The 13,865-nt window shown below is 38.2% G+C and overlaps 1 protein-coding gene across 10 annotated transcripts in view; it reads left to right on the top strand.

Annotated features, from left to right (window-relative positions):
• Positions 1 to 13,865, top strand: part of enah (ENAH actin regulator) — a 46,863-nt gene that overhangs the window by 13,596 nt on the left and 19,402 nt on the right. For all 10 annotated transcript variants that reach the window (XM_061269818.1, XM_061269819.1, XM_061269817.1 and 7 more), the window contains exons 2-3: positions 5,697 to 5,862; positions 7,264 to 7,441. In XM_061269818.1, the coding sequence (XP_061125802.1) occupies positions 5,697 to 5,862; positions 7,264 to 7,441 (344 nt within the window). The remainder of the gene's footprint in view (positions 1 to 5,696; positions 5,863 to 7,263; positions 7,442 to 13,865) is intronic.

A 13,865-nucleotide genomic window follows, 5' to 3' on the forward strand; every position in this document is an offset into this window, starting at 1 on the left:
TTGTAACCAATCTGTAACCAATCAAAGAAGCAGCAGTAAATAAAACCAAATCATGTCATTTTTACATTAAAGTGGGTTACCCAGATGGCAAGAAGTGTTTTCCAAAACAAATCTTTTCTCGACAACATGGCCATTTCCTAACGCCCCCCGCCTCCGGGTAACATCAGCATATTGTGGGAGTGTTTGTTCTGTTTCGAGAGAACACGTGTAGTCACACGAATCTTCTGACTAGATTGGTAGTGGAAGAGAATTTTAATGTGTTGACATTAGCAGAACTGAAACTGTTAAATGCCTGATTTTTTTATTCTTTTTTTAATCCATATGTAAGATTGTACTCTCAGAGCTTCCCAAGGATTTCCCTTCTCTTCTGTGTAGTGGCGCCAGTACCCCAAAGGCTTGCTTCGGTTATAGCTTACCTTACATTGCCAACTTCCACATTTAGCAGCTGCAACATAAGACACTTCGTAATTATTAAGATGATACAGTTTCATAACACGACAGAAACAAATCCATCGTGTTTGGCCGATATACATGTAATTATTAGCGACACTGAACATTCCCTGGGAAAGAATGTCTTAGACCAGGGGTGTCAAACTCATTTTTTTCACGGGTCGCATTTTAGTCATAGCTTCTTTCGGAGGGCCATTATGACTGTCAACCCAAATAAATGTATGAGCACCCCATATTATATACAGTCAAAGTTACAAAACAAAGGGACAAATAACTCGTTTTCAAATCAGACCAGTAAAAACTGGTCAAATATTAAAAAAAATATATTAAAAGTGAAGACAATTTGCAATTCTAGTAATGACACGGATTTGATGCACAATTTGTCTTCGCGGGCCACATAAAATGATGTGGTGGGCCGTATCTGGCCCCCGGGCCTTGAGTTTGACACCAGTGTTTTAGACAGTATAAGCTGTAAATGCTTCATCTTATCCATGCATCTGAAAAGTAGAAAATACTTTTTTTTGCTTTTTTTAATTGGGTAAGGTGTACTGTACTTACGTTTTTTTCTATGCTGTCAGTCCTGAGAGTTTTTTCTTTTTTCTTTTTTTATAAACGACGTGTGTGTGCGTTTGTTTTTGTATGCATGTTTGGCAGAATGAGAAGTTTGTTTGCCAGCACGGTTGTAAGGTACATTCATTAAAACGTCACCTCAAATGTAACACCTAACATAAGCAAACGTTCTCAGCCGTGCCACTGTTTACACCTGTGTGGGATAGAAAATGGTGGTTTCATGAATGAACGATTTGAGCTGGGTTTAGGGATGGAGGAGGTCAGTGATGTATGGTGGAGTCAAGACATGGAGGGAGGAATTTGTAAGTACCATGACAAGTTTGAAGGAGAGTTGTGTCCTGTTTCGCTTCTTTCTCTGTTTGATTAATTTCACCGCATGCTCGGAAATTCTACGGTGCTTGCGACAATTGAAATGTGTAACGTTCATACTAATTGTTTGCAATGTGATCACGGTTTATCTGTAGTCTGTAAATCCTTTCATACAACGACGATGTTCAAAAAAGATGGCGGCGTTTCCCCCTGTTTATTTACAAAATAATTTGAGTAAATTAATAATGAATGTAAAAACAATCTAATGACAAGAAATAAAATGTTGGAATGTGTGGTTTTTTGGTGTGCGGTATTTGATAGTGGCATTTACGTTATATAAAAAACATGGTAAAAGATAAATAATGAAAAATAAAAAAAGAATAAAATAAATGTATGTATATAAATAAATACATTAAATGTAAAAAAATGGTAAAAAAAATAAATAAAAATAAAAAAAGAATAATCAAATAAATAGATAACTAAATCCATACCATTTCCAGTGCAACATTAGGTAGCTCACCATTTAATTTGTTTATGAACCACGAAAGGAAGTTGACATCATTTCATTTTTATTTCTATGGTTTCAATAAGGCTATGCAGTTGTTCATTTGAAGGCACTAATTGTTCGTTCCTGATGTGGAGTGCAATCTAATCCAGTCCAGACCTGCTCTCTTGTCAATGCGCTCCCTGTGCGTGTATGAATGGTAATGTAATGAACCATCTTGTTAAATGTGCCAGTCCCCCAATTCAACAGACAGCCGGCACTCTGAACCCCGGTAACACCCTTAAAAGACCTACGACTTTAATTCTGACCTGACACATTTGTGTGTATGCGACTTGACTTTGTTTATTTGTATATCTCACTTACATAATATGTGAGAAAAGACAGCCTTACTTGTTGTTCTAATTTTATTTTATTTCTTTAAAGGTAATCTTTCATGTTGCAGTTGTAATCTAAAACATAACTATTTTGTTTGCTAGGTTGCTTGTTATAGCAAACAGTATGAAAATGTAATTTCGCCATTTATGACCATACTGTATATCATAATGCAGTGATGAAAGATTTCAAGCTGTATTTTGATCTGATAATATTCACAACCCTGTAATTCAAAAATTTATTTGTCTATACTCTAAATTTGTGGGTTGGCTTTGACGCTCTGGACCATAGATGTCAAACACAAGGCCCGGGGGCCAAATACGGCCCACCACATCATTTTATGTGACCTGCAAAGACAAATTGTGCATCCTATGTCAATACTGAAATTACAAATTGTCTTTACTTTAAGACCTCATCTTGCAGTCCTTATCTGAATCGTTGGCCCAACATTTTTAAAATCCTCTAAGCAATGTGAAGCTTGGATATCCCTATTTTTTACAAAATATTTTTTCATTTGTCTTACTGTTTTATATTTTTTCACTATACCTCTTTACATAACCTTTACATTTTCTCACACCACTAAGGGCTGAGCCATACTTTTTATTACTCGACAAAATGTTGCATTAGTCAGTGAAAGGTCACACAGATTTATTGCGGAGATTCTGATATTTCTCTAAGGGAGGCCATTACATCAGTGTAGTCATTCAATGTAATAAAACTCTGGAAAACCACATGTGGATCTTTCCTCTAGGGAGCTACCTCTTCATTGAGCTAATGGTTTCTGTAAGTAACTAATTACAGTTAATTGAATCCAGGAATTGCGTGTATTCTACTCATTAAACAAGCCTGGGTGCTTAACTAGATCAGTTAAATCAGGTAATTAGCAGACTATAATGCTTTCTGCCGCAATGACGTAAATTAGATGATTCATTAACAAGACAGCAGCAATGTCTAGCTAACACAAATTATTGTTTTGGTTGGTAAAATCCCCCATGGACCCCACAAGCCCTCTAAAAAATACATAACTGGTAATGTCTATGATGAATTCCACATGGGTGGTTCTCAGAAAGTAGGGTCCAGAGTGCAAGATGATAATAAAAAATTAAACTTGCTTAAAACCAGCTAAAAATGATATATGCTTTAAAAATTTCTTGCAGTGTGCTATGAATAAATAAAGATTTAGATAAAGTTTAAATGTCGTGGTCTAACTCTATTGTTCCATATTGGAGCACCAAGCAAGCAAAGTAAAAGAATGAACGAATAATTTCTATACTTAAACAGCTTCACTATCTACAAAAATATTCAATTGAAAAACTGGTACATATTATCAATTGGACAAAATAAACTCTGAATAGTAAACAACGGCCATCATGTTCGTTACTTTCATGGCATGGTGGACGGCATCCATCCTTCCATCCGTCCATTTCTACCCCTCCCGCTGATTTTATTTTTTATTTACAAACGCCAAACCCTTTAAAGTTGCCGGCATTAGGAGCAACTTTTCCGCTTAGAAATGACTATGCCTGTTCATCTCACTGGAAGGCCTGGGCATTGTCCCGCCACACTTAGTCATTCCCACACCATCGCTGTGCATTCTGCACAGATAATCTTAGCAACTATATTTAGCACTTGTGATAATAGCTGCTTTGTCACACCTAAGGCGTCACGCCACGTGTCGGTTCTTTCCTGCTCTGTCTTTTTTTTTCCTCTTCTCGGTCCATATGGTTGAGATCAGGGTATTTTCTCACGGCTCCATCAGAAAATGTTTCAATGGATTAAAAAAAGTAGTAACCTTGGTGTCCTTTGTGAGAAAATCAATATACAGTGGATATTAAAAGTAAGCGCAGTGTGTTACCAGACTATACGAATGAGGCTTTTTGCAGCAAACGTGTCTTTTTGGAAAGTGATTTTGGAAGTCCACTCGATGCCAGCGATGTGTGAAAACGTGTTTTTTCTTGGTTGCACCATCGTTAAAGTTGCACAACATTTTATGATTGTGTTCATTCTGAACACACCCCAAGTTATGAGGGTGTGCACACTTGTGCAATCAAATTAACTCTGTTTATTTTCACTTCCCCTCTCAGATTTTTTTTGCCCTATGCTATGTCACAAAAACAGAGAAAACATTTTGAAGTTATTGTGCTCTGATTTTTCCATGTCTCAAAAACTTGCCATATAATCAGAACCATGTAAACTTTATATTCATTGTATAACAGTTTTTGCCAAATTTCCTCATCATATTGATTAGAATTCTGCTTCAGCCAAAACAATTTCTGGCGTAGTCTTAATCATTTAAAGTGCTATCAATTAAAAAAAAAAATCTTCAACATTGAAACGGTCAGAGGTATATTGAGGATAAAGGAGCTCAAGGCTCATTTGAAAGATGTGCAGCTGGGTTTGGATACGGGCAATGAGTCTCAGAACTGCAAGAGCCGCAGGGAGTTAACTGGAAATGCTTCAGCCACAAAAGAGGAAGGATGCAGATGTATCCAAGACCCTCCCTATTGCTCCTCTGTTCTTACACTCCTTCCTCTTAGCAAAAATCCAACTGCATCTCTACTAAGGCTGTGCAATTAATCGAAATTCAATTACGATTATGAAACCATAGAGTAGGTACCGCCCCGGCTCGTCCTGGCATATGACATAATTGGGTAGAAGTCTCTGAAGTGGATCTGCACCTCTTTGAAGTCGGAAAGTCATTCTCCGACCCTCATTAACATTAATGAAGTAGAGGAACTTATTCTCATCTGCCATTACCATTTGCATTTACTATTCTGGTCTGATCGTGCTTTTCCGTGTGTTCTCCTCTATTCCATCACTGACCTCTTCGTGCACAAATCGGAACATACCATTGTCGCAAACCTTTGCAGGAGATTTGTAGGCCATAAATATGAAATAATCAGTACTTGCAGTACTTGCATGTATCAAAACTGTGATAAATCCTACACAAAATGTGCAATGTGGAAAGTCTTGTACAGGGAAGTATATAACATTTAGTCGCGCTGGGGTTTAGATAATGGAATGTGAATCAGCTTTGGTCTCTTCATCTCTAATTTTCCACATATCTATATCAGCAAATTTGATATAATTATTCCCACTCAGATATAATTGTGCCCTTTTGATTGCAGTATAATCAAAACCTAACTGTAGTGGAATCTTATTCCGTAATTAGATTTAAGTGGGGATACAATCATCTGTAGCAGCTCTTGGGGATTTACAAACAATATATAATATGAGGTAAAAGTAAAATCCGATTGCTACTCAATTTAGTTAAAAATACAATGGAATCTTTGTCCCAGAGATTGTGTAGCCTGGCAAGGTGAGGAGTCGGGGCAAACCTGAACAAACAGACAATTCTCTCACATATTTGGTGACAGAAAATAGACCAGGTAAAAGCAGGTCTAAGTTGTGGCGCAGATTACATTTGCAGTCATTTCTTTATAATCTTTTGAAATGACGTTTTCTGCTTTTGTGTCTCGTTTTTCTTTAGTGAACAGAGTATCTGCCAGGCACGAGCTGCAGTTATGGTGTACGACGATGCCAATAAGAAGTGGGTGCCAGCGGGAGGCTCGACTGGCTTCAGCAGAGTCCACATTTACCACCACACAGGAAACAATGCCTTCCGTGTCGTGGGCCGCAAGATCCAAGATCATCAGGTTAGTGCGTATCTGTTGATAAAGGTTACACAGACCAGATGGAAATTAGACTGTTTGGTGTTATGAAATTGAAAAAGTTTTCCAAAAGGAAGTGTGACGTAACTATTCAAAAAATATCTGGCTATTTTTGGGTTGTGACACATTAAGTGTTTCTTTCCTGAGTTCATAAAAATCATCTTACCAAATATGGTGGTTTTTTTCTTCCTGTATGACTCCACAGCTTGGGAATTCTGTTGTAAGCACAAGCGCTGAGTTGCATTGTATAGTTTCCTAATTAATAAAGACTTTCGGGAACATTTAAAGTATTATGTTTCCAGTTACTCAAATGTTTTTCCCCTCTGTTGAAACACTGTGGAAACAGGGGTTGGAGAAAAAAAAAAAAGTATTTGAGCTGAGATTATCCAACGAAATTGTTCAAATTACGTAAATCAGGAAAAAACACAAATCTCTCTGAATTAAAATTCTGCTTCCTGTCTTAACCAATTTTTTGTAGTCCAGTAAGAAGGAGATGTGAGGGCTTCCCAAAGTTACAAAACTCAGATTATTTTTTATCTACAATCCTAGTTTTTTTCAAATATTAAACCCACTACATATGAAGGTATTTTTGCCAACAACAACAAACAACAATATTTCTGACTGTCCAATTATTACTTTGTCCATCAACAATAAAATATCCATTCTGAAATCTGCTTTGGGTGTAGCAACATGAGTAGAAAAGGGCACTAGTAAAATCTTTTATATTTAAAAAAAAAAACCATTTAAAAAAAAAATGGATGGTACTAATAATTTCTACCAATTTTTTTAAAAGTGAAGACAATTTGTAATTTTAGTACTGACACATGAAGTCGTTCGTGGGCCACATAAAATGATGTGTAGGCCGCATCTGGCCCCCGGGCCGTGAGTTTGACACTTATGATCTATGTTAATGTAAACACTAGACGTCAGTTCTGCTGTTGTTTTTTTCCATTAGTTTTCTAAAACCCCGACGGACCTTGGGGGCCTTGTTGAATTATCCTCACCGTTGTTGGGAAATGTTTTGAAGTCCCTCACTCATTAGTCTGAACACAAGATGACACAGAGATTAAAGGATTTTACACAGAGATTAAATGATTTGACTGCTCTGCACATCTTTCTGGGTATTAAAGCTTTATCTGATCTAAAGAGACAAAATCATTTGTGTGTGTTTACATCATCCGAGCATTTGATGATGCCAAACTAATATAACTATAAATAACAGTTCTCAACTGTGAGTGTATAGAAGTGGAAAACTCACAGGAGTACCTTGAGGCAAATTGGGCATATTTCACAAAAATTTATTTTGGTCCAACGTCTTTATTAAACCCGCCAATTTCTACCCTACTTGCCCACAATTTCAGATCTGTTGTCTCCTTCCATCTCCAGGTGGTGATAAATTGTGCCATTCCCAAGGGGCTGAAGTACAACCAGGCCACACAGACCTTCCACCAGTGGCGGGATGCTCGACAGGTCTATGGCCTTAACTTTGGCAGCAAGGAGGACGCCAATGTATTTGCCAGTGCCATGATGCATGCCCTGGAGGTGCTGAACTCCCAGGAGACAGGTAGCCTCCAAATTATGTGTCTATCAGCTGTACGGTCCCGGTGGTAGATATTGTAATTTTTTGGACTATAAGCCGCACCAGCTAAAACTCATGATTCCGGGTTAAAAATGTGCGAAAAAAGTCAGGGCTTATAGTCCGAAATTTACGGTATTTATTATTGTTGGGATTATTCCAAAGCACACTTTTTAATGGTCCAGTGATTGTGACATCACTTTCTGAAGCCTTCTAATGTCATTGGTTAAATATCTATCAGCACTCAGCTTCACATTAAGCCTTAGCCATTTGACCTTAATTGTTTTACAGATAGATGACCTTTAAGAGAAGATGTTACTTTATTATTCACCAGCTCTGATCAAGGTTTTATGACGGTTTAACCTTGCAATGAATTAGTTCCATTTCCACAATTTTTATAGGAAGACTTGGATGGAAAAAAAAAAATGCAGTTACCGTATTTTCCGCTCTATAGGGCGCACCTAAAAACCTCCAATTTTCTCAAAAGCCAACAGTGCGCCTTACAATCAGGTACGCCTTATATATGGACCAATATTGAGCCACTACAGCAGGCGTGTCCAAAGTCCGGCCCGCGGACCAAATCATATATATGGACAAAGTATTAAAATGGGCCATTCATTGAAGGTGCGCCTTATAATCCGGTGTGCCTTATATATGGACAAAGTTTTAAAATGGGCCATTCATCGAAGGTGCGCTTTATAATCCGATGCGCCTTATAGTGCGGAAAATACGGTAACCAATATTGAGGAATTGACTGTGGGGACTTGGAAGGTTTAATTGTGTTCGACATTTCTCCTCCACAATGACATTGAAAAAATAGAATGTTCTGGCGTTCTGGTGTCACACCAAACTCGACAATCTTCACAATATCCGAACTGGCTCCTATATTTACTCGCAAGTGTACTGGATATGGTGTTCAAGTGTAAAAAAATTAAATATAGGCTATGTCTGTACTGTGTAACTAGTTCCGTAATATTCAGAGGTGGGCACGTTATCAGTTTTTGCCGGACCATCCGTGACCTGGGCACCCTTCCATCCTTGTCCTGGCCGAAGTCCATGTTAGTGTGCCAAAATGGGCTGTCGGACGAACGGAGAGTCTAGTCGTCATTTGACCCAGATGTGGACTTTTACAGGGACGCCAACCTACTACTAGTCAGTCCGTCCTTTTTTGAAACCTTTTCGTCCCTCGTCCAGGATGGACGGACAGATTGTTACGACCCTGATACGGAATGCCCACCTCTGGTAATATTATATGTCATGTTTAAAAATATTTACAACATTAGATGACCTCATGGTAAGAGAGTGCTGATCAGACATTGCACATTTGAAGTACCGATATATTCATAGCTGTTCTCATTGATGCTACAAATATTCCCTGACTGTAACCTTGGTGTTGCACATTGGCCTTGGTTTATGACTCATGCACTTATTACGTACTCTCATCCTCTGGCAGCATATAGTGCATTTGTTGGCATGCTGGACTAGATAAAGAGGCAGGAGAGTGAAACGGGGAGACCTTGTGACACGGCTGAGTGCAGATCTTTAAATATGTCCTCGTGTTCTGCTTTGAGCTCAGATTGATCATCTGCCAATACGTTCCTTTTTCGGGGAGCCTATAATTCAACCAAGTAGATGATGTACGGTAATTGCGAGCACAGAAGCTGCTCCACATGATCCGCCGTGCCCCTCAACCACTCCTCTTTATTATGCCCATCAACCCTTTCTACAGCGAGTCTCTCATCACAGTATAATCCTGTCTTCTAATTGACCTCTGAGTGATCCCTCGTTATAGTAATATGCCTCATTATATTGCATTATGCTCTGTTGTGTGAGTGTGTGTGTGTTCATATGTATGTAACCTGTCGACCGATGTGACTAATATATTCAGATAGTTCTTATATACTGCAGGGTAGGTTAACTTTTTTGCTGGATAGTCACGTCGGAAGCGTTGCCTCATTAATATACGGTTTAACAGAGAGGGAAAGAGAGACTGAATTAATGAACTAACTGACTGACAGCATCTTGATTAAAAAAAAATATGCATTCGAGGGTCTAACTGTAACCATCGTATAATATTTATTTAGAGGATATTTTTTAACAGCGGTGTCAAATGAATTTATGTCGTGGGCTGCATCGTGGTCATAGTTTCCTTCGTAGGGCCATTATGACCAGGCTACTCAAATACTAGAAAAACTGTTCAATTACCGTATTTTCCGGACTATAAGGCGCACCTAAATACCTCAAATTTTCTCAAAAGCCGACAGTGCGCCTTATAGTCCTTATATATGGACCAAATAGAGAATGATAGATGGAACTTTACCGTTTTAAGTTTACTGATCTATCTGACTGTTTTGTACTTATTAAAGTAAGCTTTACATATTTGTTTTGTGTGTTGTGTGATATTAACATTATTGATATATTGTTATTGTTTTTACTATTTTAAGTTATTATATTGTGATTGCATTAATGGTGCGCCTTATAGTCCAGTGCGCCTTATATATGGACAAAGCTTTAAAATGGGCCATTCATTGAAGGTGCGCCTTATAGTCCGGTGCGCCTTATAGTCCGGAAAATACGGTATTTGAAAAAGATGAATGGTAATAAAAATTGGTAGCAGTGTCTCTATTTTTTTAAGGGTGAAGACAATTTGTAATTTTAACATTGACACAGTTGTCTTTGTGGGCCGCATAAAATTATGTGGTGGGCCGTATCTGGCCCTGGGGCCTTGAGTTTGACACCTATGAACTAAAAGCATATAACAGTAGCAATGCTGGTTAACTTGTCTACAAATTCCCTATCTAAACACCTATTTTGTTTCTAAAGCTTGAAGTTTACATTCAGAAGTATATTTGCGCACTGTTGTAAAAAAAATATGGTTTGGGAAAGTTTTGTTTTTTTCCACTATGAGGCTTGGCTAAATGGATTTGGGCAATTGCATGCATCAATTCTTGCGAGTCCATCTTCCCGGAAATGTGTTTAACATCTAAGGCAGAAAGAATTAATTGGATCACAGTGGGTTTTACATAATAGAGCAGTCAGTGTTTTGTAGGCTGAGTGGTGCTCTGAGCATGTGCAGTTCTTTATTTAGATGTAAACCACAATATCACCCTCAACAGCAGCATTTTAAATGGCGCCGTTTTAAAATGTCAATTCTGATGACTCGGGCAGTTGGAGACAAATGTAGCACAAGTGTGTTTCCATGTCGAAATTTGATGAGTTACTAACCAGCGGGGGGGTCATCATTTATTTTAGGTACCTTCATGGTCTCTGACAGCTCCATTTAGCAATCCATCTTTTTGTGGAGGGGAGGGGTTGAAATCTGAGTCAGCTGTTTGTGCATAGATTCCCAGAGAAGCCTCTTCAAGCCCATAGAAACAGCCGACTACTTTTATTTTACGGGTCATGTGCTTGAAAGCACGGAGTAAACATTTTTAGAGGTTAGATCATGATAGCATGTGAGGAAACTTGTATTAGAGGAATCCCACACCTCCTCTGGCTGCCCTCTTTATTATTTTTTTTCTGGAGCATAAAGTCTCAGGCTTCAATATCCCAAAGTGGCAGACTACACACCACACCATTGCTGGACAAGAACGTATAAGGAGTGGAAGAAAATTCAAAAAGGTTTCCGAAAGAAGTCAGTTATAAAGAAGAAAAGCAGATTGTGACGTTATCTGACAAGTAGCAAGATAATGAAGTGAAGGGATGGAGTGAGACAAGTCAAGACGTCGAGCAAATTTCATTTTATTCAACGTAACCGCAGTTCGAAACAGACAACCGCTATCGTCATGCCTGCTGTCGCAAGAGTTCAGAGATTCTCTGAGGACCATCAAAAGATTAGTTGTGCTCAAATCTACCTCAGAAGTGAGTAAAAGTGGATTGGAGTGTTTGCTTTTGCTTGTGAATAGACTTAATGCTACAGTGAATGATGAATGAGTGACAATAGGCATTTAAGTGGATTTTGCCAAAGGAGCTTTAATGCAGTGCATTTTTAATCTAAATTTTTTTTTTTTTGAAAGTGTGATAGACAAGGACAAAATGTCACGTGTGCTTCCTGATTTTTTTAGGATGGCATTATTGATATGTTTTAAAGCTTTACGGCGAATACAAAAGCGCGAGCGGCTATATCTATGCCCACAAGAGGTCGCTATGCTCACGTTCTACGCTGAAATAAATTTAAAAGGCGGGCCTGGCGTGTTGAATGAAGCTAACGTCAGCACATAAAAATTAGCTGGCTATTGGCTAGCTAAAATTTAGCCACTCCGGTGTTCAATGACGGTCACATGCTTGTGTTTACTCGACTATATTTTGTTAATTTCGTCAATAAAGTAAGAGAACTGGTTGCCAGTCAGTTGCTCTACAACTATTCACACTCATGTTCACATCTTTTTGGACACGTCTTCAATTACTTACAGTGCTTGTTTTTGGAATGTGAAAAGAAGCCAAAGGTCCATAGGTGTGACGACCGATATTATTTTTACCTTTTTTTTTTTAACCAAATAAAGTCTAATCCTTGAAATTGCGAATATTTTGACCTAGCTATTGTTTATCCCCATGTGAACTTAACTCTTCTGCCCTAATACCGCAGTAAGCCGCCAAGTGTTTACATGAATCACGATTGGTCTTTGCACTTGTCTGGCATCTGTAACTTGAAGTCCATGTTTGCAGGCTGTGTCACCTACTGTGATGGTTCTCACGTCATGTGGATATTTTCGTAGATATTCTCTCACCAGGCAGATGGAACCAAAGTGTGTCCTATACGGTGTTGTTATAGCTGAGCAATATGATAGATGTGTGTATTGGGATCCTAACGCATTCCTCGACACCCTGACTCCCTTGAGACCAAAAATAATGTTGTGGAATATAGGACATTGTAGGAGAACAACAACATATGGCTATAAATGGACTTTATAATATTAATATATAAGGACTTTATAATATTAATATGTAAATGTCTTTATTATACAAACTTGGCATTTGAGGTGTGTGTGTACATCGAACTGTAGAGTACTGGTGATATGATTGCAATGAATGTTTTTGGCTGCTTTGTTTAAAGATGGCATGATCTGATAGCCCATGCGGGTCCATTTTTTTAAAATTAGTTTTTTTGCAATAAGGTTTGGATCCCCACAACTCATCAAGTTGAGTTTTTTTATTCTGAAGTTTTCATTGGCTCTCAAAATCATTCGGATATTTGTTTGAACTGCATCCTGTTGAAGATCAAAGACCACCCAGAAAATTATTAAAAAATGTTTTTTTTTTTTTCAACTTCAATATCGGTTTGGCTCATGCATAATAGCAAGGCTATTTAAAATCAAACAGAATCACTGAACACAAGGTTTCCAATAAATCCAATGGAAAGAGTTAGAAACCAGACCAAGGAGGAGGAGGTCTAGATGTGCCAGGGAGGCCATTTTCCAATATAATTGTTATTGACAGATCCTAAAAAAACATTTTATACTAGGAAAGCTGCAGAGAAGTCCTCAGATAGACGCATTGAACCATAGAGGCTGTTTTGGATTTGATGATGCTATGAGGTAAATATGATATTGTAATCCACCTGTCTTGACTTGGCAGTCTAAATAAACCTGCATGTTTAAATTTGACAGCGTGGAATTTCCTTTGTATGGAGGAAGGGCCGAACTAGTTACATCTGTGTACGTACGTGTTGAGTTACTAGGCTTCACTTCCTGCCAATGTTAGATGTTGATATATTCACATTGAGGATACCGTTAGGATCAAAACTGAAAAAACTCTTAACTTTAATACCGTATTTTCCGCACTATAAGGCACACTGGATTATAAAGCGCACCTTCAATGAATGGCCCATTTTAAAACTTTGTTCATATATAAGGTGCACCGGATTATAAGGTGCATAGAGTAAATACCTCAACGTTGCCCAAACGTTAATATCACACAACACACAAAATAAACACGTAAAGCTTACCTTAATAAGTTAGTCCTCGTCCACGATCCATATTGGTCCATATATAAGGTGCACTGTCGGCTTTTGAAAAAATTGGAGGTTTTTAGGTGCGCCTTATAGTCCGGAAAATACGGTATTTGTGGGAGAATAAATGTTAAATAATATGTGACAATGCCATCCTTATTAATCAATGAAATGGTTAATGTCTGTTTGTTCAATATTCCAAGGTTAATAGTTCAAATTGATGACGCAAACACACACATTCTATACCAGGAACATTAGTGATGTATCCTTCCCGTTATAAATCCACTGTATGAATAATAAATTGTATCCAGGAAGTCCCACCCCCTACTTTCTCTCTCACCCCATTTTCTTTTGACCACCCTCTGTTTATCATCCGCATCTTCTGCAGCTTTCGTCTTCACTGACGTGTAAAGCCGTCCATCTTTCTCCTCTCCCTTTGCTTCCATCATCTGTACTCTATTGGAG

This window comes from Syngnathus typhle, linkage group LG22, assembly GCF_033458585.1.
Source record: "Syngnathus typhle isolate RoL2023-S1 ecotype Sweden linkage group LG22, RoL_Styp_1.0, whole genome shotgun sequence".
NCBI classification, from domain to species: Eukaryota; Metazoa; Chordata; class Actinopteri; order Syngnathiformes; family Syngnathidae; genus Syngnathus; species Syngnathus typhle.